This window comes from Garra rufa, chromosome 6, assembly GCF_049309525.1.
Source record: "Garra rufa chromosome 6, GarRuf1.0, whole genome shotgun sequence".
In the NCBI taxonomy this organism is placed as follows: domain Eukaryota; kingdom Metazoa; phylum Chordata; class Actinopteri; order Cypriniformes; family Cyprinidae; genus Garra; species Garra rufa.
Window position 1 is genome coordinate 33,803,333 of NC_133366.1, and position 26,201 is coordinate 33,829,533.

General features: G+C 34.3%; 1 protein-coding gene across 1 annotated transcript in view; it reads left to right on the plus strand.

Annotated features, from left to right (window-relative positions):
- Window positions 1–26,201, plus strand: part of lrba (LPS-responsive vesicle trafficking, beach and anchor containing) — a 352,295-nt gene that overhangs the window by 65,690 nt on the left and 260,404 nt on the right. Inside the window, exons 7-20 of the mRNA XM_073842640.1 lie at window positions 1,391–1,510; window positions 1,951–2,097; window positions 6,366–6,563; window positions 10,904–11,037; window positions 12,797–12,905; window positions 15,312–15,464; window positions 15,590–15,758; window positions 16,434–16,513; window positions 16,612–16,674; window positions 18,953–19,050; window positions 19,819–19,911; window positions 20,552–20,660; window positions 21,998–22,079; window positions 25,536–25,659. Of these exons, the coding sequence (XP_073698741.1) occupies window positions 1,391–1,510; window positions 1,951–2,097; window positions 6,366–6,563; window positions 10,904–11,037; window positions 12,797–12,905; window positions 15,312–15,464; window positions 15,590–15,758; window positions 16,434–16,513; window positions 16,612–16,674; window positions 18,953–19,050; window positions 19,819–19,911; window positions 20,552–20,660; window positions 21,998–22,079; window positions 25,536–25,659 (1,679 nt within the window). The remainder of the gene's footprint in view (window positions 1–1,390; window positions 1,511–1,950; window positions 2,098–6,365; window positions 6,564–10,903; window positions 11,038–12,796; window positions 12,906–15,311; window positions 15,465–15,589; window positions 15,759–16,433; window positions 16,514–16,611; window positions 16,675–18,952; window positions 19,051–19,818; window positions 19,912–20,551; window positions 20,661–21,997; window positions 22,080–25,535; window positions 25,660–26,201) is intronic.

Genomic DNA, 26,201 nt, shown 5'->3' on the forward strand with positions numbered 1-26,201 from the left:
TTAATGGAAATTTAAGAAGATCTGGGTGAGGTCATTGCTGGAGGGTGTAAATGGACCACAGTATCTGTAACTGTAGCGAAGTTAAAAACGCAAGTTTAGCGTCAGAAGTTTGCTGATGGACCACATTTTTCTATAGACCATGAGGGGTTGCTGAAGGGTCTGAAAAAGAGGGCTGTCAAAGTTAACATGCACTTAAGAAATTAATGAAACATCAGAATATTTTTACATTCTTATTCAACAAATTTGGTTATATCTCTTTAAATGAAATCATGATTGTGATTTATTATATTGTGTTGATACACATACAGTTGAGGTCAAAAGTTTATATTTGAATAATTTGACCAAAATAAGAGGAATCAAACAAAATCCGTGTTATTGTTTATTTAAGTATTGACCTGAATAAGACAAAAGGAAAAACCATGCATTAAGAGGCAGGGGTGAAAACATTTTGAATTTGAAGATTAGGGTAAATTTAACTTATTTTGTCTTCTGGGAAACATGTAACTATTTTTTTGTAGTCTCTAAAGGGCAGTACTAAATGAAAAACTATGATATTTAGGCAAAATAAGAAAAATGTACACATCTCCATTCTGTTAAAAAGTTTACACCCCCTGGCTCTTAATGCATGTTTTTTTCCTTCTGGATCATCAGTGAGCATTTAATCCTTCTGTAATAGTTGCATATGAGTTCCTCTGTTGTCATCAGTGTGAAAATATGGATCTTAAAATTATACAGTCATTGTTGGAAAGGGTTCACACACACAAAAATGCTGGAAAACCAAAGACAGACAAGGGACTCATGAACAACTATCGCTAAACAAAAAAACGCAGCTGTGGATCATTTCGGTAAGAACACAGTATTAGGAATCAAGCGGATGCAAACTTTTAAACCGGGTCATTTTTATATATTCAACTATTATTTTCTCTTGTGGATTAAATGTAAACATCTTTTATGTGAAATATCTTATTCAGGTCAGTACTAAATACACAATAACATGCATTTTGTATGATCCCGCTCATTTTGGTAAAATTTTGCAGATTCTAAAAGGGGGATGTAAACTTTTGACCTCAACTTTATATACTAAATAGACATATATCTTCCAGTTTAGTGAAAAGTATTTTCTTGATATTTTACTTCTAGCTTTAGTAAAATAACAATGCAAAAACCAATTATATAATTTTGGAAATGATTCATACTTTCACATTTAATATTTTTCTCACTCAATGTGAATGGTTGTTTATGCATAAAAAAGAAAGTGGATCATCATATTTTGGAGATAAAAAGTTTAAAAACCCTGCTATAATGCTTTCAAGCGTTGCTATATTGAAATTAAATAATAAATTACGTGCTGTCCTTTTTATGATGGCTAGTTTTATTTTTTATTCAACAGTGGTATATGGTGACCATAGTGCACATCTATAATCGCTGGAAGAACAGCGAAATCAGCTGCTATGTGAATGGAGAGTTGGCGTCGTATGGTGAGATCACCTGGCTTGTCAACACAAGCGATGTAAGTACTTTCAAAAGGCTCTGTTATCTCTCATTGTTCTGTTTTTTTTAACAACGGTTAAGCTTGAGGCCTTGCTTTTTTCTCCTGAAATGTTTTGGTTCAAAGCTTGTCAATATTTTAGCAGCTACAAATCCCAAAATACCTACTAACTTTAAAGGATGAAACAAAACTGCTTTGACAGCAGAACAGTAGCAAAAGCTTACATTTTTAAATACATTTGATGACATTAAATGTGATTTTTCAGTCATGTGTTGTTGTTTTTCATGCACAGTGAGGGCTAAAATTTGAAACGTCTTTTCATTAAAATCATATGATTAGAATTTGGTCAGTGAGTGTGCAAGACATGCAGGATTGTCTTTTGAAATTGTGAATCAAAGTTGAACATTATTTGACTGATTTTTGCTAACTAAACTACCCTTTTCCCTTTCTGTTCTTCCCAGACATTCGACAAGTGTTTTCTGGGCTCATCAGAGACAGCAGACGCTAACCGTGTGTTTTGTGGTCAGATGGGGGCAGTGTATCTGTTCAGTGAAGCTCTCAGTGCTGCTCAGATATTAGCCATCTATCAACTAGGGTCTGGATACAAGGTAGGATTAATTTCTCTGCCCAAATGCTGTCTATTACAGTTGTTGGTCAAAATTCTTACTTGATGAGGTAGTAATGTTGTACAAATATATCTGTTCATTAGGTTATAAAGGGTAAATGTAGCCAAATGCAGCATCCTAGGCATATATGACTTTCTTCTTTCAGACAATTCCAATCAGAGTTAAATTTAAAAAAAGTCCTGGCTCTTTCAAGCTCTATCATGCCAATTGGCGTTTTTTTTTTCTTCACCAGTCCAAAACAAGTCTAATAAAGTGCATCCATCCAAAATAAAAAGTGGCTCACATGGCTCCAAGGGGTGAATAAAGGAATACTGAAGCAGCTCTGAGCAGATAATGTAGGACGTCGGCATTGCGCATGTGCCTATGAATCTTGTGAAAAAGAACGTTTGTTTACAGGAGCAAAGGAAGCAAAGTTTCCTTACTTTAGCAAAGGGAAACCAATCTCCTCTTGGCTTGTATCGAAATCCTCCAATAGTCTTCTATACAAATCCTCGTTTTGTGCTTATAATTCGTGACCATTGTTTTTTGGTCTCTCCCCGACGCGTCTTGCGTTTGTCACTTCTGAGCGGCGCATGCACCACACCAACGTCCTACGTCATCCACCCGGAGCTGCTTCCATGTGCAACAGTGAGCGCAAGCCAAATTAAAGTGATTTAAATATGGATATAATATGGATATTTTTCTTACAAAAATGAATTGCTACAGGAGGCCTTTATTTACCCCTTGGAGCCGTGTGAGCCACCTTTTATTATCGTTTGATGCACTTTATTGGACTGATGAATGCCACCTAATGCCATGATAGAGCTTGAAAGAGCCAGAACATTTTTTAATGTAACTCCGATTGGATTCATCTGAAAGAAGGAAGTCGTATACACCTAGGATGCCTGGAGGGTTAGTAAATAATGAGCTAATTTTCATTTTTGGGTGAACTAACCCTTCAATAGATTAAGTAGCATACAATTGTTTTAATTTTCATTTGTTAGTATTTTTTTCACTAAGATATAAGCAGATATTTGCACCTGAGATGTCTGCGGTGGCAGATATTTGCACCTCAGTATTGTAGTACATTATAAAGCAGAATGCAATAATAATATATTGAGTGTAAAATAACACCCGAAAAAGCACTTAATTTTACACTTTTCAGTTATATCCTTTATTTTATTGAAATAAATGGCTTTACGATCTTTACAAAACCAGTCATAAGTCGCACTAGTACATTTGTAGCAATAGCCAACAATACATTGCATGGGTCAAAATTATCGATTTTTCTTTTATGCCAAAATTCATTAGGATATTAACTAAAGATCACACCGTTTTTGCATTAAGTGTAAATAGACACTCTGGTTTATTTAAGCAATAATATAAAATAAAATCATATTAATCAGTTTGATGCATTTTATTTTAAAGTGGTCATCCGGTGCCACATGCACTTTTACAAGCTGTTTGAACTGAAATGTGTGTTGGGAGTGTGTGTACACAACCACCCTAGAATGACAAAGATCCACCTAGTAGTTTTCTTTTAATTTAGTAAAATAATTTGCCCCTTCTCATATCGAGCCGTTCTCAGATGCCTGTGGTTGTGGCGTAACACCGACAGAGGCCGCTCCTGCGATAGTTGATAGACAGCAGTGTTTTAGCATAGACCCGCCCCGAGTGTAAACTGACAGCACTGAGGGAATGTGACCACCGATCTCCTAAATGGGTTAATGTTTGCACGAAACATTTCTTACCCTACTGCTTTATAAAGGAGGGTCAGTATAAAGCTTAGCTTTGTAACGCTAGATGGTTTAAAACGTGTCTGTTAATGATTAAGATGTAACGTTAACGCAATACCTGCAAACGTGTTTACAGCCTGCAACTGCACATGAGTAAAGACTATAACGCTCACATTTATGTATTTCAATATAAGGACGGGGTAAGTTATGTTAACCGATCACTTTTTTGCTCTTGTTCAATCAGCTATCCCTCAGTAAACACACCGCGTTCGTCACAGTTAATACAGTAAACACACCGCGTTCGTCTCTTTACCACAGTAAACAAAGTAAACACACCGCATTCGACTCTTTACCACAGTAAACACATCGCGTTCAGCTCTGTACCACAGTAAACACATCGCGTTCAGCTCTGTACCACAGTAAACACATCGCGTTCAGCTCTGTACCACAGTAAACACAGTAAACACATCGCATTCAGCTCTGTTCCACAGTAAACACAGTAAACACAGTAAACACATCGCATTCGTATCTCTCTCAGTACTCTACCCTGCCAGTACATATAAAGGTAAATCAAAGTGACATTAAAGGTGCAGTGTGTAGATTTTTGCGGCATCTAGCGGTGAGATTGTGAATTCCAACCAACGGCTCCCGTCCACCGCTCACCCCTCCCTTTACAGAAGCTACGGTGGCCCACACGGGATTAAGATGTCGTCGTTTTAGACAGCAAAGAGTAATTAGGTTTCTTTTAAAATGTAAATTAAGGAATTATATGTACTTAATAATTCAATAAAACGGTGTTATTGTGAATATTACAGTTACATGTTCATCATTGTGTCAGTGTTTTTCCACTAGAACAACAGTGATGAAACGCGATCTGTAGAGCAGTTTGCCCGTTTAGGGCTACTGTAGAAACAATACGGCGACTTCCATGTGAGGGGACCCGCGGTGTATGTAGATATAAACTGATAATTCTAAGGTAATAAAAACATAATGGTTCATTAAGTAAGGTCTTTATACACCCCTGAAAACATAGTTATGTATACTATATTGCATTTCTGTCTAGAGATCATCTTAAATATTACACATTGCACCTTTAAGTTTACTAACCGTTCAGACACATCCAGTATAAGCCATAATTGCCGAACTTCTTTGCGGGTGTCATCTTGTTTCGGTTCCAACTCCGGTTTTTAAGTTAAATTTTAAATGGATGGGGTTGTACAGTGTCTTCAAAGCGCCCCAAGTGCCATTTTCCCCCAAACTATACAACTATACCCCCAACTGTTGTCTAGGCAACACCCCGTGTGCTATGTGATGACACGCCCCACAGAACTAAAGGGCGGGTGAGCAGAGGTTCATAAAATTTAAAGGGCCAGGTACTGATATCGCTTGCTGAGAACAGAGGCATTTTTTACCAGGTAAAATGAGTGTTATTTTACACTACCATAGAGAATTTTTAATCAAAGTATTTTACAAACTTTTCATTAGGACCCTAAAGCATCATATTAACTTGTGGAAAATGGACATCGGATGACCCCTTTAATATATTTTAAGGATGTCTCAATTAAATAATATATTAAAGTAAATTAATGTAAAAAAAAGAAAAAAAAAAAGATTTTAATTAAAAGAGTGTGTTAAAGGGTTACTCCACCTCAAAATGAAAATTTTGCTTTGTTCATCTTCGGAACACAATTTAAGATATTTTGGATGAAAACCAGAAGCTTTGTTGCCATCCCATTGACTGCCAAGTAAATAACTCTGTCAAGGCCCAGAAAAGTATGAAAGACGTCGTCAAAATAGTCCATAAACCATTAGTGGTTCAATCATAATTTCACAAAGCTACAAGAATACTTTTTGTACGCAAAGAAAACAAAAAAGTGCCATTTTGGAGAGTATCCACTGGACGCAAACAGCGTACGCTGTTCTGTGCCAGCCGCAACACACGGAATTCTCACCAAAATGGTGCTGCTAATTGTTGAATAAAGTCATTATTTTTGTTTTCTTTGCATACAAAAAGTATTATCGTAGCTCTGTAAAAATATGATTGAACCACTGATGGCAGATGGACTATTTTGACGACCTCTTTCATACTTTGACAGTGTTGGGACAGCCACAAAGCTCCCGGGTTTCATTTAAAATATCTTAAAATATGTTCCGAAGACGAACAAAGCTTTTACGGGTTTGGAACGACATGGAGGTAAGTGATTATTGACAATATTTTCAATTTGGGGTGAAGTAACCCCAAAAGTAAACATTTTAGTATTTGCTGTAGTCTCAGAATTGATAGTGTCACTAATTCTAGTATTGAATACTGAATGTTAGTTGAACCGTAGTTTTTTTCCATCTACTCTTCAATGATAATTGCCTGGAACACATTAGGCATCTTTATCATTCACCTCATCAGTCTGTCTATTGCACTTAAACACTTAGGCTTTCATTAAGTGTTTTGATGAATCAGATTTAATTTAATGCTTTTCACACACTTGAGAATGCACAGCGGGGCTCTGCTTAACAACTCTCTCCCTCTGATTGTTCCAGGGCACTTTTAAGCACAAGGCAGAAAGCGACCTGCTGTTTGCAGAACATCATAAGATGCTGCTGTATGATGGAAAGTTGTCTGCCTGTATCGCCTTCACCTATAATCCTCGAGCCACTGACGCTCAGCTGTGTCTGGAGTCCTCGCCCAAGGACAACGCCTCCATCTTTGTGCACTCACCACACGCGCTCATGCTGCAGGTATGCTCTTCCTCTTTGTTTCTTCATCACACCTGGTTCACCATCCCCACACAGCTGCATGAAGACACCTGCCTTGCCAGACTGCTGTCTGTGGGCGAATTAAACTAGCTCATCACCATTCGTTAACATAATTAACAGTATGAGCATTTTATCATCTCGCTCAGCAAAATACGGCCCACACCTGTGATGCATCCAACACTCCATGGGTTCTAAAATCACTTAATCTGATGTGTTCCACAATGTTTTTAAGGTAGTACAAGCCTTTTAAAGGGTAAATTCACTCAAAAGCCGTCATGTCAAACCCGTAAGACATTTGTTCATTTTCAGAACACAAATTAAGATATTTTTGATTAAATCTGAGAGCTTTCTGACCCTGCATAGACAGCAGTGCAACTACCATGTTCAAGGCCCAGAAATGTAGAAAGGACATTGTTAAAGTAGTCCATGTGACATCAGTGGATCAATTTAAAAATCGTAAGATTTAATTTTCTTGCTATTTTTGTTCGGAAAACCTACTTTTTTGAATTGTTCTAGACTGTTTGTCTGATTTTCACCAAAATTGGCTCTGATCATCTTCAGACCATGCTGGCAAAAAGTTATGGAATTGAAGTTGATTAGTCAAACCATTCTGAAATAACACGTCAACAAATTGTAAGACGAGCATGCAGAAATGGATGTGATCTCTGCAACGGTTTGATGTATTGAAACTAGGGCCGGGACTCGATTAAAAAAATTAATCTAATTAATCAGAGGCTTTGTAATTAATTAATCGAAATTAATCGCATTTTAATCGCATATAAATATTTGACCTGAGAACAGTGAGAAGTAAGTTTTTTCATATGGATTTTTAGTTACCATTGAATAATGACTGAAAACATAAACTGAAGCAACAAAATATTGTTTATTTTTGTTCAACCAAGTCCAACAGACCAGTGCAATATTGCCATTAACTGTAGCAATAGGATACAGCGTTTCCCATAACGAAAACATTTATTTCAGTTAAAAAATAAATCCAAAACTCTCTATTTTAACATTTTGAACAATAGGGCTTTACAATCTTTTGCTATTTTTTTTTAAATAAATTCTTGTGTTTTAATTTTTCTCATAATCAAATGAAAGCATAAACATTTATTTATTTTTAATCAAATGAAAAATAAACCTTTTTAATTTTTGGCAAACAAACAGGTTTTCTGTTAAAATCAATACATAATAATAATCATAGTATTTTTTTCTACAATTAAGTGGTTAATCTTCTTGTTATATTTATTTTTTATCATATATATTGTTTTTTGTCTATTTAAATAGGAATAGTGTTCGGTTTCATGTTAAACCGTACTTTTATTTTGACAGGTTGCCGTGAAGTTTCTGTGTGTAAAATATGATATCGATATGATGCTAGTTTTCTCAAATGAAACGTTAAAAGTGACACTGACAGTAGCTTTGGAGATTGAGTCTATCTGTTCATGTGAGATACAAATGCCAAAAATTAACGGGAGCATCACGCGTGCAGTATAAAAAAACGCGTCTCTGCCATTCTAACATACAGAGGCAAACAGTGCAGGATTCATATTAAAACGGTCTTTTTGCATTTCAGTTTTCAGACACTAGTCCATATCGCGATTTGAATTAAGTGACAGACCAACTTTTGATTTATCAATCAAAAAATCGACGAATTTACGTGGCATTCCGCGCTATAGTAAATTCGTTTTTTATGAATGGAGTCCGCGATCCAGTCCGTGTTTTCTTGGAGGAGACATTGTAAACGCGCCCCCCTGAGATGATGGTACGGGAAACACTGGGATATTCAGAAATATACTAGCCTTCATTTCAGAAATTCAGGTACCCTATAGGTAGGTAGACCTTCTGTAAAAGCATTGAGGTGATACTTGAGGCTCGATGTCCTGCGGTGATATGCGCATTCTGTTAGTTGGTGCTCCAGTATAATCGGTCCGCCGCTGAAACTCATCCAATGAGAAACGTTCCGCGGTTCAAAATTAAGTGCGATTAAAATGCGTTAAAAAAAATTAACGCGTTATTTTTGTGTAATTAATTAATCTAAATTAACGCGTTAAAGTCCCGGCCCTAATTGAAACCAAACTTGGTGTGTGTTAGAACAAGCATGACCTGAGGTTACTTGCGCAGTTTCGGAGCAGTGCCACCTAGTAGTCATGAGATATGAAAAATGGCTAACGCTGAATGTCATCTATTTTGGGTGTTGGCAATTTTATCATAAAAGGCTATATTTTACGAATCCATTGGTATATCGCAATGGTTCCCAAACACGTTCCTGAAGGCCCCCCAACACTGCACACTTTGCATCTCTCCTTTGTCTCACACACCAATTTCAGGCCTTGGAGTCTCTACTAATGAGCTGATGGTCTGAATCAGGTGTGTTTATTAAGGAGACATGGAAAACATGCAGTGTTGGGGGGGCCTCCAGGAATGTGGTTGGAAACCACTGGCGTATTGTTACAAAACTCGGTATGTGTATTCAGCACCATGCCCTGACAGTACTCAGAAAGTTTGGCCTATTGTAATGAAAGGGATCTCAATATATACCTTGGGTCACGAGAACATTGATACTCATTATGCCAAAATTGGCCAAACTTTCTCCATTCCTTCCGCCATTTTGAGCTTTTTCAAACTCCTCCTAGACTTTTGGTGCAATTTTTACCAAATTTGACTCGGATCATCTTCAGAAGATGCTGGCAAAAAGTTATAAAATCGAGTTATGGTGTCGATTTACGGAACTGGTTTTCTGTTTTCGTTTAACGCATTAACAAACTTACTGGAAATATGCCAAACTGCATCTGAGGCTGTATTTTTGCAATGCTTTGACATATTTACACCAAACTTTGTATGTGCCATAGGCACCTCACACTGACCATGCCACATTAATTTGGTAGCAACGCCACCTATTGGTCAAGAGTGATAAACCATTCATTAACTATTAATTATGAAATTTGATATGTTATGAAAATGCTAATAACTTTTGATTGCATTAGACTATTGTAACTGGTCTCAAAATATTCCTTGGGTCATGCCAACAACAATACACTGCCCTCCAAAAGTTTGGAAACACCCCTGGCGAAGTGTGGTTTTGGACGATATTAGCATAGTGTGAATCATCTTTGGGCAATCCTTCAGGAGGCTTGGAGTAATATATCAAGTCAATGTTTGAATAAACTGACAGTTTGGATGCCCAGATTATGCAGAGCTGTAATAGCTGCTAATGGTGGATATTATCAGTGCAAAATTATCACAACAATTAAAAAAGATTCATGCCAATATTGTCCAAAACCCTACTTTTCTAGGGCTTTTCCAAACCTTTGGAGGGCAGTGTACATACCAATTATGCCATAGTTGGTTGAACTTCCTGTCCGGCATTTTGATTTATGTTGAAAACTTATTTTTTCGAACTCCTCCACGACTGTTTGTCCGATTTTAACCAAAATCAAGTTAGACCATCTTCAGACTGTGCTGACAAAAAGTTACGGATTTCGTGTTGATAGACAAATTTGAGACGTGATGCCAGACTACGTCTGAGACTGTATCTCTGCAGAGCTTTGACATATTGACACTAAACTTGTCATTGTCTCCTTACACTGACCACGCCACATCAATTTGTTAGCAGCGCCACCCATCGGTCAATAGTGATAAGCTATTAAATTATATTACTAGTAGTTTTATATGATTTTTCAGCCATTTGGACAAAAATCATTGTAAAATGGCCTCAATTACTCATTACTGCAGTTGGTCTGATGCCTGCTTCTGTAGTGCTTAGCCCCATAATTGCTGCTTGCAGCTATATTTAATATTGTGTTGGCAAAAAACATTTGCTTGCAGGACAAGTACAAATCTCAACTGAAGAATTGGTTTTGTCAAGCCCTGGACTTGATAACTGAATAATAGGATATATTCTATAAAATGACCAATAGAAACAATAATGTATCTTAATTCTTAGATTTTTTTTTTAGTTAATAAAGGCTTCTTACGTTCTAATGGCATCTTCACATGCTGAACAGATGAAGTAGCTTTCTCTGACAATGGTTTTATGAATGTGCCATCTGGGAGAGCACTGGTCTGATTAGAGGCACATTAAGAAGGACCTCACAGCTGTCTTTCTGTATTTAATTATACCCACCCACCCCCACTTCTTCATGCATACAGAGCAGATTTATCAAATAACCTTCTCATTCAGGAATAGTTGTTGCAGAACAATAGGAAGATGACAATAATATGAACTGTGTTGATCAGAGGGTATCTGTGTTACACAACGAAATGATGTAATACAACAAAATTAGAAAACAAACCCAACATCAAGCCTTTCTATGTTTCAGGACGTCAAAGCTGTGGTGACACACTCGGTTCAGAGTGCCATCCATTCTATAGGAGGAGTTCAGGTCCTTTTCCCCCTGTTTGCACAGCTGGATTTCCTCCAGCACAGCGGTGACGAGCTGGACACCTCCGTCTGGTGAGAACACATCAACTCTGCCCGGGGGGCGAAATGAAAATTAGGAAAGGGATTCTCAGTGGGAAAAAAAGATTGAGCTCTTTTCAGTTTTAGCCTGGCTAGGAAAAACTGAAAATTAAGTTAATGTTGTCTGTCCTGGAGTTGTTAAACCCAGTAGACACATTGTAACAGCTTTTTAAAGGAGATGTTTTCTCATGGTACACAAACCATTAGTCTGTTTTTGGCTGGAAGGTTTGGTCCTTGAGAGGTCAGTATTTAATGTTATTCAGTGTTATTTTGTGTGCACATACCATTGACTAGAAGCCAATACAAAGTTAAATATTTAACCATGATTGGCTGTAGTACTCACAAATGCCTCAGTCAAGAATTCAAATACTTTTTTTTTCTTTCCCGTTATCAAAATGACCATTTTGATCAGGCTATTCATGATAACAAATATTATTCTACATCTCATTTGATTGACATTTGAAAATTAAGGATGTCAAGCGAGTTTTTAAATTAATTAATTACATGACGTGCCGAATAATCTACAGTAAATATTCACAAATTAATCACACATCAATTTGAGATTAGAGATTACCCCCAACATATAATTTTAAGACATTATTGTGTTAGATGAGAGAAGCATTGAATAGAGTAGTCAAAAAGTAGCTTTTTAAATTAATTTAGTTTTTTTTTTTTGGTAAGATTACATTTTTTTTAAGATTACATAGAATTTATTATACATAAACAAACATTTAAGCCTACACTGTGGCCATAACATTGTTTTCAGAAGCTGCATTTGAAGTAGCATTTAGATATATTTACTGTAAATGACCTGTTCAAAATGTAGCATGGACATTTACACTGCAATTAGAATTGCATAAATAATGCTGTGAGACTAATAGGTTTTAAATGAACAACCATTTCGTTCAAATGACTGATTCATTCAGAAACGCAGGCAAGTCTTTATGAATGGGTCACTGAATTATTGGCCCACTCAATACGTTCAAAAGCATATATTTATTCAGTAACAAAACACTGTGTTTCCTGGAGACATGCAACAGTTCTGCTGTGGCTTCGGAACAAGTTTTTTTGGTAAAATTGAGCAAAAACAGACAATACTGACAATATTGTGTATAAAATGTAACGTGTAGCCTAGTTATTGTGTAGATGTTGTGTAGATAAAAAAAGCATATATCGCCAAAAAAAAAAAAAAAGCTTTTGCTTTATTGCTAAACTATATCAAATAAATATAAGACAAACCCATAAGGTGCAGGATCATCATCCTGCATCATATACGTTCACAACTGCATGCAGTGTAAAGGTAAAATGCATAGCATAAAGGTTAAATGCGTTGCTTATTTATTTATTTTTATAGTTAGTTTCACCACATTAATATGTTATATTTAAAGGCCTAATGAAAATCATGGAATTTGCTCCATATAACACAAAAAGGTATTTTGTAGGCTGTTTCCAAGCAAAAACACCATAAAAGTCAAACATTGAAATAATTGTTTTTCCAAAACCAGTGTTTGTCATTTTGATGTCAGTGATGAAACACCACATTTGAATGTGTTTAGATGTAAAAATTTAGCCTGTTCATCAAGACTTGTTCTATGGACATTTTCATTTGTTTGGATTTTGACAGCCTTCGGTCACTGTCTTACTTTAGGTGCATTCTTGAAATAGATCCGTTCATATTTGTCATTTTGTTGTTAGTTCTACTTAGTCTTTCTCTACTGAAGCCCACCTGTTGCATGTTTTTTTTTTTCCTCAGTTGCACACTACTGTCATTTGTGATGGAGCTGTTGAAGGGCTCTGTAGCTATGCAAGAACAGGTGCTGTCCTGCAAGGGCTTTCTTGTCATCGGTTACTCACTGGAGAAGGTAAGTGCCCAACATGAATATAACTTTATGCATCGTGTATGTGAAACATGCAACCAAAGGCAGTTTAAAAACTGAGAAAACTGTCTTCTTTAAAGGTTCACTTTCAGAACAAAAATTTACAGATATTTTACTCACCCCTTTGTCATCCAAGATGTTCATGTCTTTCTTTCTGCAGTTGTAAAGAAATAGTTTTTTGAGGATAACATTTCAGGATTTCTCTCCATATAGTGGACTTCTATGGTGCCCCTGAGTTTGAACTTTAAAAATGCAGTTGAGATGCAGCTTCAAACAGCTCTAAAAGATCTCAGGCAATGAAGATGGGTCTTATCTAGTGAAACGATCGGTTATTTTCTAAAAAACAAAACAATTTATATACTTTTTAACCTCAAAAGCTCACCTTGTCTAGCTCTGTGTGAACTCTGTGTATTCCAGTTCATGACATCTCATTTTCTTTTCCAGCTTCAAAATCGCTGTTTTACCTTTTTTTGTAAAGGGCGATCTTCTTTGCACGTTCACTTTGTAAACACTGGGTCGGTACTTCTGCAGCGATGCAGGATGATTTTGAAGATGAGGAGTTTTTCAACCTAACTGTCTAGAACTGGAATACACAAAGTTCACACAGAGCTAGAAAAGATGAGCATTTGAGGTTTAAAAAGTATATAATTTTTCATTTTTTAGAAAATAATGGATTGTTTCACCAGAAAGACCCTTCTTCCTCGGCTGAGACATTTAGAGCCCTTTGAAGCTGCATTTAAACTGCATTTTGGAAGTTCAAACTCGGGAGCATTGTAAAAAGTTCACTATATGGATAGAAATATTTTTCTCAAAAAACATTTCTTTGCGGCTGAAGAAAGAAAGGCATAAACATCTTGGATGACATGGGGATGTAAATTATCTGTAAAAAAAAAATTCTGGAACTAAACTTCTTTCAAGTTTGAAGTAAGCTTACACTCTTAAAATGAATATAAGAGAGTGCTTATTAAAACATAATAGCATATGCCTGTAGAAGTTGCTGGGTAACAGATATAGAAAAAAAGTGGAATGTTTAAGAATACTTAGTACCATAGCTGTAACTGGATGTCATATGATTATCTGTTTAAATCGCTTTAAATACTCAAATAGTTGTCCTTTCCATGTTTCTTTTTGTTTTGAAAGACTTTCTGTTTTTCTCTTTTTTCTCTGTGTACACTCAAGTCTTTTTTGTCATTTGATACTTAAGCCTGCAGTAAAACGTCCTTGACACTTTAGGTGTCCTCTGGCCTCAGGTTGTCAAATCAAGTTGTGACACAGTAAAAAATATATATATACAATTACAAGACCAAAACTGGGTTCAGTTTGTACCTGAAGGCCCTAAAATGTGTAAAAGTGTATTTTTTTTTTTAATTGTTCAAGTTGCTTTTGTAACTGTAGAAACTCAACTTACAAATTCTAAAATGTTATACATCCAGAGAAAACTGTCATTTAAAATACTCTAGCATTAAAATAGCATTCATTCAATATTTAAACTGCAGGTAAATATTTAAAATGTATTAAAACGGTTAAAAGAAAGGTATACTTTTTAGGCCGTTGTGATAGGCTAGTGCCTCTTAGTTACAGATGGGTTATAATGGTGTGTTATTACTGAATTAAGAGTTTCATGCATAGGTTGATTGTCCCTCTCCAATAACAGGTTGGTTGTTTCATTGGTACATCTTAATGAATGAAGCACAAATTAATATCTTGCGTCCATATCTTACAGTATGTTTTTTTGTTTTGTTTATTGTTGTAATATTGTTTTGGTTCTCTTGACAAAGAGATTTCAGAGACCAAATTGGTAAAATTAAGATGTAATAACTTGTGTACTGTGATTTTAGAAAGTTGAATCTGAATATAATACACTCAAGGTCAGAATTGCATTGTTGTGAGAAAAAAAAACCCAGATAAGTAAGTAGAAGTCACATTTTAATACTACATTTAAAGTAATGTAAAATACCAGTAATACAATTTACTGCTATTTTTAAAGAATTTGAGAATTTCAGTTGAACCTTAACTGTTTTAGTTTGATGATGAAATGCCTGTGATGTCAAGTAAATAATCTTACAACTGATATGGTATGCACTCTTATGAAAGTCTCTTTAGACTGTAAGTGCAGCATGTTTCAGATTTTAAAAATATATAAATTCTATATATTCCAGAAAAGGCAGTAATTGTCCTATGCTGCACCTTTAAGACTAAAAAAGTAAAAGGATTCTCTTGTGAGTGTTAGGACAGTGAGTCCTCTGCACATTGGCAATCAGCCCAGGTGTTGTAAGGAACATTAGAAACCTGAGATTGATCTCAAGGCTTGATGTGACAGAGCTAAAACAGCTTGCAAACGCTGCCTTCTTAAAAAAAAAATCTAATTTCATGTTTGCATTTTCTTCTCAGTCTTCCAAAGTACATGTGACACGACCAGTGCTGGACATTGTCCTTGCCTTTGCCCGTTATCTTAGCAACCTCCCTACTGGAGTTTTGCTCTTGAAACAGCTGTGTGACCACATCCTCTTCAACCCTACCATCTGGATTCATGCCCCAGCTAAGGTATCTAACACATTTACACAAGCTGATTCTGCTGCATCATGCTAACTTATCAGTTTACCAATTCTTTGTTCTCTTCAAATGTGGCTTTTCATTGGTGGTTTAAACCGATTTGCTGCCCTTAACAGGTACAGCTGGTTCTCTACACCTACCTGGCCACAGAATTCATCAGCACTGTCACCATCTACAATGCCATCCGTAGAGTTGGAACTGTACTGCAGATCATGCACACACTCAAGTATTTCTACTGGGTTGTAAACCCACTGGACCGCAGCGGAATCACACCCAAGGGTCTTGGTAAGACAGCAGCCTGCTCAGAACTAAACCAACTTCTCAACATGTCTTGAAACTAGGGAATATGGGTCAAAAAAAGGTCCATGTGAAGCTACAGTGGTGTCCGAAGGTCTGGGAATAGTAGTAAAACATCTATTCCCCCCCCCCCCCATTTAATACAGTTTATTTTCATTACAAATTATTTTAATCCTGACTAGGATATTGCAACTTTATGAATTTCATATTCATTCTTTTTTCTTTTAATACTATTTACATTGTAAAAATCCTGTCTTGAAAATAAATAGTCTTTCCAGACAAAATAGAGGACTAAAGATGCATTAAAGATGCTGTGGGAGAGCATTCGATTCCTCAGTAACTAAGCAATTTGTCTTTCAATGCTTTGTGTGTGTAATTTCCACAGTAGACTGCTTTATTGCTTGTCTCATTCAAATCCCATTAAACGAAATTAAGATTACATTATGAGGGAAATATGTTCTTCCTTTTATAAGTTATAAAGGAAAATGATTAAAAATGGAAATTCTAAACTGATTTTCCTTTAGGATCCAGAACAAAAACAAGCTAACAGATGACAGACAAAAAAAACCACAATGAAAATATATTAGTATTAGTATTATCACAAACATAGGCTCATGGAATATTATTCACGTTACTTTTTGTTTGGTTTATATCTTGCATCAGATGGGCCAAGACCCAATCAGAAGGAGATTCACTCTCTCCGGGCGTTCCTGCTGCTGTTTGTCAAACAACTTATCATGAAGGTACTCTAGTGTGACCATAACATGTGTACAATGTAAATACATTTCTTCCATTATGAGAAGTGCAGTCCATGTAATGCTTGTGTGTTTTGTAAATGTAGGATCATGGCGTAAAGGAAGACGAACTGCAGAGTATTTTGAACTACCTGCTCACAATGCACGAGGTACCCTAAAGCACCTACTGTCATTTCAAACATTCCTCAATACATTACAATTACAAACCAGTAGCTGCTGTCTGACCACTTTTTAGTTATTAAAAAGTCAGGGTAGACTGTCAATTATGTCTTTTTTTTAGTTTCACTGTATAGTCTGTGGTGTATCTACCACCAGATGGCGCTTGGTCCCTACAGCTTTCTCTCTTGTTTCTCTCATGTTAAAAATGGTAGGCATGCCACAAATGTTCTGTTCTGTTCTGTTCTGTTCTGTTCTGTTCTGTTCTGTTCTATTCTATTCTATTCTATTCTATTCTAGACTGCCATTCAAAAGTTTGGGATCAGTAAGATTTTAATGTGTTTTAAAGAATTCTCTTATACTCATCAAAGTTCCATTTATTAGATCAAAACAAATATTTTTGCAATTTAAAATGAGTTTTCTATTTTAATACTTTAAAGTACAATTTATTTCTGTGATGCAAAGCCTAATTTCATTACTTCAGTGTTACATGATCCTACAGAAATAATTCTAATATGTTAATTTATTATCAATGTTGGAAACAGTTGTGCTGCTTAATATTTTTTTTGAAACGTGTGATACATTTTCAGGATTCTTTGATGAATAACAAATTCTAACAATATTAGTCTTTACTATCACTTTTAATCAATTTTACACATCCTTGTTAGAAAAAAAAGGATATTATTATAAAAGATTTCTATTTTAAATGAATGCTGTTCTTTTTAACATTTTATTCACCAAAGATTCAAGTTTCATAGGTTAAAAAAAATAAATAATAAAAATAAATAAAACAAATTTGGCAGCACTGATAATAAATCAGCATATTAGAATGATTTCTGAAATATCATGTGACACTATAGTAATGATGCTGAAAAATTCATTATATTTTAAAGTATATTAAAATAGAAAACTACTATTTCAAATTGCTGTAATATTTCACAATATTACTATTTTTTCTGTATTTTTTATCAAATACACAGCCTTATGGACTACTACAATTTCTAATCTATTCTATTCTATTCTATTCTATATATATATGTATGTGTATATATATATATATATATATATATATATATATATATATATATATATATATATATATATATATAATTCCTTATAATGATTTTTAAAACATAATAGGACACCAACTTGTATGCTTTTGGAAAATACATTTACACACTAAAATGTTTCTGTTCTATTCTATTCTATGTAATTTCTATATTTTTGTCCTTTTAATGCTTTTAAAAACATAATAGGACACCAACATATGCTTTTTGAAAGTACATTTACTCATTAAAATGTTTATTCTATTCTATTCTATTCTGTTCTGCTCTGTATAATTTCTAAATTTTTGTCATTTTAATGCTTTTAAAAACATAATAGGACACCAACTTATATACTTTTTGAAAGTACATTTACTCATTAAAATGTTTATTCTATTCTATTCTATTCTATTCTGTTCTGTATAATGTCTATATTTTTGTCCTTTTAATGCTTTTTAAAAACATAATAGGAAACCAATTTGCATGCTTTTTAGAAGTGCCATTTACTGACTAAAATATTCTATTCTATTCTATTCTATTCTATTCTATATAATTTTTATATTTTTGTCCTTTTAATGCTTTTAAAACATAATAGGATACCAATTTGTATGGTTTTTGGAAGTGCCATTTACTCACTAAATAGTTTCTTCTATTCTATTCTATATCATTTCTATATTTTTGTCCTTTTAATGCTTTTAAAAAACATAATAGGAAACCAATTTGTATGCTTCTTGGAAGTGCCATTTACTAACTAAAATATTCTATTCTATTCTATTCTATTCTATTCTATTCTGTTCTATATAATTTTTTATATTTTTGTCCTTTTAATGCTTTTAAAACATAATAGGATACCAATTTGTATGGTTTTTGGAAGTGCCATTTACTCACTAAATAGTTTCTTCTATTCTATTCTATTCTATTCTATTCTATTCTTATCTATTCTATTCTAATGCTTTTAAAAACAGAATGGGACACCAATTTGTAATAGCTTTTTGAAAGTGACGTTTACTCCCTAAAATGTTTTTCTGTCAGAGAAGCATGCATATGCACTGAATTTATTTTAATGTAAGGTTATTGTGGGCACAGTCTACAATGTAAGATCCTCTACTTCACTTTACTACTGCTATAATCATCTGTTTAAATCCTAGAACAACAAAACTGGTGCCTTGAATGACACCTGACTCTGACACATACTTGTTTAACAACTTTTTTTTTTTTTTTTAAACAGGATGATAATCTGATGGATGTTCTCCAGCTTCTGGTGGCACTGATGTCTGAGCATCCCGGATCAATGGTTCAAGCCTTCGATCAGCGAAATGGAATACGGTGAGAGCTGTTGTTGCCTCTTGTAACCAGACAAATATTATATTCTTTAACCTACATTTTTATTAAAAGCTATAAATAAATCTAGAAACAAAACTGACAAATGAATTTGGATTCACCTCTATGGAATAATGCGAGGCCACAACACCTCATTCATAGCAGAGACATCTGAGTCCAGCTTAACAAAACCTATAAAAACACTTCATAGGTTCATCTGATACCTATACTGCTGTACTGAGCTCTTATATGGGCTACAAAAATGAAGGCATTTACATTTCCAAAGCCTTTATAGACATGCTAGTTCCACTGACAGCCATGGGGTTAAATGTGCACGCTAGTGGGGGGGCATCTGGACAGCTCGTCATGATAAAACAGAGGGCCTCACTTTCATTTTAGATCTGACAACCTCATTCAAATCACACTTCCATCAAATCCTACTCCTGAAAGATATAGGCAGATTTATTTTAATATGGAGACAGTGTAATAGTCTCAGTTACATTTGAATGTACACGTCAGCTCTTGTGAGATCTGTGTACATACCAGACTGCGTCGCTGGCACTTTCTTTTTTCAGAAAGAAACCATATTTAAGCCTTACTCCAATTGCTCACTCATTTTAAATAGATATAATAACTGTGGTTGTTTGTTAAAAACTATTTTTTCATTTTTAAATATAGGTAATAAGTATGTTATATGAATATGTATGTTTTATTTACGTCATTTATTTTGTATCACCATCTGTTTCTCATCATTTTCTCTTCTGCGAACAACAGGGTCATCTTTAAGCTGCTCGCATCCAAAAGTGAAGGGATTCGTGTGCAGGCACTCAAAGTCTTGGGCTACTTTCTCAAATATTTGTCACCAAAGTGAGTTACTACTTTGTTATTTGGAATAAAACTTATAATAATACTATTAATCATATTAGTAACAATAACACGTTAACCTTGTTTTTAAAATGTGATTCCTATACATGATTCGATCAGACTGTTTATTTAACAAAATGATTCAGTAGTAGATGGCCTTGCTATAAATATTTAGCAGAAATAAGCTCCCAGCATACCATCAAGTGAGTTGAAGGCAGTTTTTTTTTGTTCTCAAAATGAACGGTTTAAAATAAGCGACTAGGTCTGTTCCCAGAGTGAATTCAGCTGGGTTATTTTGATAACAAATTACCCTCACTCCACTATTAATTCATGCAGCACGGAAATATTTATGCACTAATGTAGTCAAAGTCTGTAATCGTGTGTGAGTATTTTTCCAAATGCAGTTTCTGTGGTGTTTGATAGATAAAGCTCACTTTCATTTGTAATCCCATTTGCTTTATGTGAATTTCCCCCAGAAGGAATCTGACCGCCAAGTGTTTTAAAAATAGATGCAGCTTCATTCCGTGATTATAAAGATATTTTTCAGAAGCTCTGGGCTGCAGTTATGCCCTGTTGGGGTTCTGCCTGTGTTTGAAGTAAATCATAGTGTGGTGCTGATGGTTTTGGATGCCATGTGTTTTAGGACAAAGTCAGAGGTCATGCTGGCTCACGGCCTGTTCTCTCTGCTCACTGAACGATTGATGCTCCACTCAAACCAGTTCACAGTCACAACATACAACGTGCTCTTTGAGGTCAGTCTCATACAATTGTATGATTTTTTTTTTTTTAAATGTTTGCTTATAGCACTTAGTTTTTGATTATAATATACGAAAGTCAACAAAACATAACATTTTATTAATTGCATTTTTTTAGGGGCAACAGCATGCTCTGGGCAATAAAAAGTGTCAAAAGCCTCTGTTTTTTGCACATTTTTAATTAACTTAAATAATTATAAATATACACTTCCAGTCAAAAAAATTTTGACAGTAAGATTTTTCATGTTTTTTTTTTCAATTCTGCTAACCAAGCCTGCATTTATTTGATACAAAATACAGCAAAAGCAGTAATATTGTGAAATATTTATACTATTCAAAATAACTAAAGCCAATGATACAATGATCCTCCAGAAATCATTCTAATATGCTGATTTGCATTATTAAAGTAATATTATTATTATCAATATTTAAAACAATTAAGTCATTTTTTTTCAGGATTCTTTGATTAGAAAGATCCAAAGATCAACATTTATCTGAAATAAAGGGTTTTTGTAACATTATACACTATACCAGTCAAAAGCTTGGAGTCAGTATTTTTTTTTTTTTTTGGAAATACATTATAAAAATGAATAATTTTATTTAGCAAGTATGCTTTAAATTGATCAAAAGTGATGATAAAGACATTTATAATGTCACAAAAGATTTCTATTTGAGATAAATGCTGTTCTTCTGAACTTTCTATTCATCAAAGAAACCTGAAAAAAATCTACTCAGCTGTTTTCAACGTAATAATAACAATAAATGTTTTTGAGCAGCAAATCAGACTATTCGAATGATTTCTGAAGGATCATGTGACTGGAGTAATGATCCTAAAATGTAAGCTTTGAAATCATAGGAATAAAACACATTTTAAAATGTATTTAAATAGAAAACAGTTATTTTAAATAGTACAAGTATTTCAAAATTGTACTGTTTTTTGCTGTACTTTGGATCAAATAAATGCAGGCTTGGTGAGCAGAAAAGACTTATTTAAAAAAAAAAAAAACATTAAAAGTCTAAAAACTTTTGACTGGTACTGTATTTTTTTCTATATTTTAGGTAGTTTAGTGCAGATTTTTCACATCATGATTTTAACTGGGCTAGTATCTTGAATCCAAATATGAATTATTAAAGTGTGTTTTTATTTACTTTCTTTCATGCATTTTTTTTTTTTTGCCAGTTGGCACTGGATTATGTCTGTTTTGAAATTATTAAAAGTTCAGGTCATGCTATTGCTATATATCATAGTTATTTTCATGCTCATCACTAATCTGGATTTTGTTGCTTATCTGTAAATCAGTGATGAACCAAAACTTTTATGTCATTTTCTTCAGATTCTTACAGAGCAGATCTGTACTCAGGTCATTCACAAACAGCACCCAGACCCTGACTCCACTGTGAAGATTCAAAATCCACGTAAGTTATGATACACAGTATATTCGATTGTAACACCAGTGATTAAATGTGCATACGAACACTTCATTAAATAGCTGTTAATTAGTGCTGGGCAATGATTAATCGCTATTAATCACATCCAAAATAAAGTTTTGGTTTATATAATATATGTTTGTGTACTGTGCATATTTATTATGTATATATAAATACACATACAGTATATATTGTGAAAATATTTACATATATTTACATGTATATTATTTATATTTGTATAATTTATATTATAAATAAATGTATTTAATATAAAAACATATTTTTCTTAAATATGTACATGCACGCATATATATATATATATATATATATATATATATATATATATATACACACACACACACAATAAATATATACAGTGCACACACATATATTATGTACACAAACTTTTATTTTGGATGCAATTACACTACTTTTAATAGAATAAATAAACTAATAATATAAATTTTAACTTAATATTTTTGTATTAAAATAAATCTGACCATTTTTATTAAGGGAACCATTTGATTTCTTTTTAGGTTATGCAATTCTACTTTTTTTCTTATTAAGTTTTTTTTTTTTTTTTTAGTTATCATTGTTTATTATTAAATCAAATATTAGGTTTTGATATATTTATGGTAGGAAATGTACAAAATATCTTCATGGAACATGGTCTTTACTTAATATACTAATGATTTTTGGCATAAAAGTAAAATTGTTAATTTTGACCCATGCAGTGCGTTTTTGGCTATTGCTACAAATATACCCATGCTACTTAAGACTGGTTTTGTGATCCAGGGTCACAAATTAAAAATGTTATAAAGAAATAAATACAAAGTTATTTAGTTTACTTGCACAGAATACAATATTTACAACTATTACCTCATTCTGAAATACAGTAGCAGTCAACATTACAGCGGTGCATTTCATACTGCTTTTGTGTGTATGGAAAACATCCTTACACAAGAGACGGCAAGATCACAAGCAGAGCCTGCCTCCTATTGTAAAATGACTTAACTCTGCTTATTTTTACTCATGATTTACAATAATAGCGTTAAGCGAGCCTCATTTCATATTTCTGTTCCTGCTGCGGTGCAAATCAAACAGCCAGCCGTATTTTCTTGCGTCTAATGGTGAAGTATACAGTTACCTCAGACAAATGAAGCTCATTTGACGGTCACGATTACTCAGATGATAAACACATTAAAAAGTAATTAAAGTCCCTCCGTAGATTTTCACTGCATTGGTTTCTTTCGCAAGCAGCTAGTTTCTAAATATTAGATGGCTGGGTTCTCTCTTATAATGAGATGCCTTTATTTCCAGCCTCGCTTTATGCTCAATTTTGCATGTGTCTCCTTTAAATTCAGTACAGGGTTTGGCAGCAATCAGATGCTCTGGTTTTAATGTAAAAAGTGAAACTAATATTGTATACTGATCCATATCGGACCTTTCCCTAATGAAGCTTAATTCTGAGGTACTGCAGGCAGCTGATTAGAGCTGTATTTACATGGAGATGTGACCGTGTACGCAAACAACTTGCCAGTCAGAAGAATGACAGCGAATCACAGATCCTGGGTCGGTTCTAGAGCGTTCAGATGGAGATGGTAGACCATCAGAGTCCGATTCAAGGCCGTCTCATTTATGATCAGAGAGTGAGCGCAGCAGAGTTTCAGCTTTCTTCTGTGTCTCCTTGATTTGATCTGTGTTGAAGCCTCTAAATGGCTCTGATTGCAGTCTTTAGCCATGTCAGACCCAATCAAACAAACTGAGGAAGCAAAAGTTTCTTTTAAATTAAACTCCGGGACAAACCAGGACCAAATGGTGATTGGAGAGCGAAAAAACCAGAAAAGTGCAGAGATACATGCAAAGGTAATTTTCTACTGGTAAGGTTCAGTGACTCTAATTTGAGTGAGTAAGGCGTAGAAACAACACAATTCTGCTGGAACGAGTGAGAGCATTGGTTACAGATGCTGTCGTGCTCTAAACTCCCTGTGACGGCTGAAACTTGAGCTGCTCTTCTCAACTTAATGCATGCTGACATTGTCTAGATAATTCATCTAAACAACCAATCTTTCCAGTTTAAGCTAACGCTCTGTTCCAGGAAGCCACGACTTTAGCTGCAGAGTTTAGACTATACTGACCTTATGATGTAGAGTATACTTTTTCTCCTTCCACATTATATCCAGGTTATTTCCTCGCTAAATGCAAGTGTTGGGGCAAAAATTAAGATCTATCCGTTTTATTTAAAAGGTGCAATTTTCTTTCTCCTCATTGTTTCATAAATAGTTTTTAACTATTTACATTTTGCTCTTCATAAATTTAGGGCTGGTAGGATTTAGTTTTTGTCTCTTATGTTCATCAAGGATTTGTTTATTTGATGAAGAATACAGTAAAAAAGTAATATTGTGAAATTTTTATTTTATTTTATTTTTCTGATGCAAAGCTGAATTTTCAGCAACCCTTACTCCTGTCTTTCAGAAATATATGACCCTGTACCACACAACCAGTCATAAGGGGCATTTTTTCGAAAATTAGATTTATACATCATCTTAAAATAAGCTTAAAATAAGAATGAATAAGCTTTCCATGGTTCCATCGTTTGTTAGGATAGGACAATATTTGCCATTTGCCTGAGATACAACTATTTAAAAATCTAAATTCTGAGGGTGCAAAAAAATAAAAATATTGAGAAAATCACCTTTAAATTGGTCTAAATGAAGCTCTTAGCAATGAATATTACTAATCAAGAATTATTTTTTGATATATTTTCTTCATGGACATGATCTTTACTTAATATCCTAATGATTTTAACAATAAAAGAAAAATCAATAATTTTCTAACAATACAATGTATTTTTGGCTTGTGCTACAAATATACTTGTGCTACTTAAGGTTTTGTGGTACGGGGTCATATATGCTAATTTTTATTATTATCAATATTGAAATACTTATTAAAATCTTGATACATTTTTTCTTTTTTTTTCTATGATGAACAAAAAAGGATAGTATTTATTTGAACATTTCTGGTATCATAAGTGTCTTTACTGTAACTTCTAAACAAATTTAAGGGATCCTTGCTGAATAAAAGTTAGAACATCATACTGACCCCAAACCTTTTAAATGGTAGTGTACATTTATTCATTTTTCATTATTTTTCATTTATTCTTTTTCTTTATTATCTGTATAGCACTATTATATGTAGATATGCTCTTATAGTATGTTTGTCCAAGTACATTTTGAAACATTGTACAGTGTATTTGATGATAAGTAAAAAAGGCAGTCAACAAAATATAAACTAAAAATTGAAACTATAATGTGTAAAAACAAGATAAAGTGACGACTATTAATGGTTTACAAGATTTTTTAAAAGTAGGCATTCAGATACAGTGTGAAATGGTAGTGTTCATTCATGGGCATTAAAAGCATATACTGTATTTTGTCCCATCAGAAATCCTAAAAGTGATAGCTGCTCTTTTGAAGAACGCTTCTCCAGGAGCAGAAAGCATGGAAGTACGGCGTATCTTCCTCTCAGACATGATCAAACTGTTCAACAACAGCCGAGAGAACCGCAGGTAAGAACACACACACACACACACACACACACACACACACACACACACACACACACACGTTGGGTTTACATGTTTTATGGGGACATTCCATAGGCGTAATGGTTTTTATACTGTACAAACCGTACTTTCTATCGCCCTACACCTACCCTACACCTAAACCTAGCCCTCACAGGAGATTGTGCACACCTTTACTTCCTCAAAAAAACTTATTGTGCATGATTTATAAGCCTGTTTCCTCATGGGGACCTGAGAAATGTCCCCACAAGGTCAAAATTTACTGGTATTACTATCCTTGTGGGGACATTTGGTCCCCATAACGTGATGAATACCAGGTACACACACACACACACACACACACACACACACACACACACACACACACACACACACACACACACACACACACACACACACACACACAGACAGATTTACTTAGATATGTTAGATATCTTGTATCTGTTTTTAAATACAGCTAATTATAATGATTACATGTCATTGTGATTTTTTTTTTGCATTTTTTTTCTTTAAGTATGTTAATCATT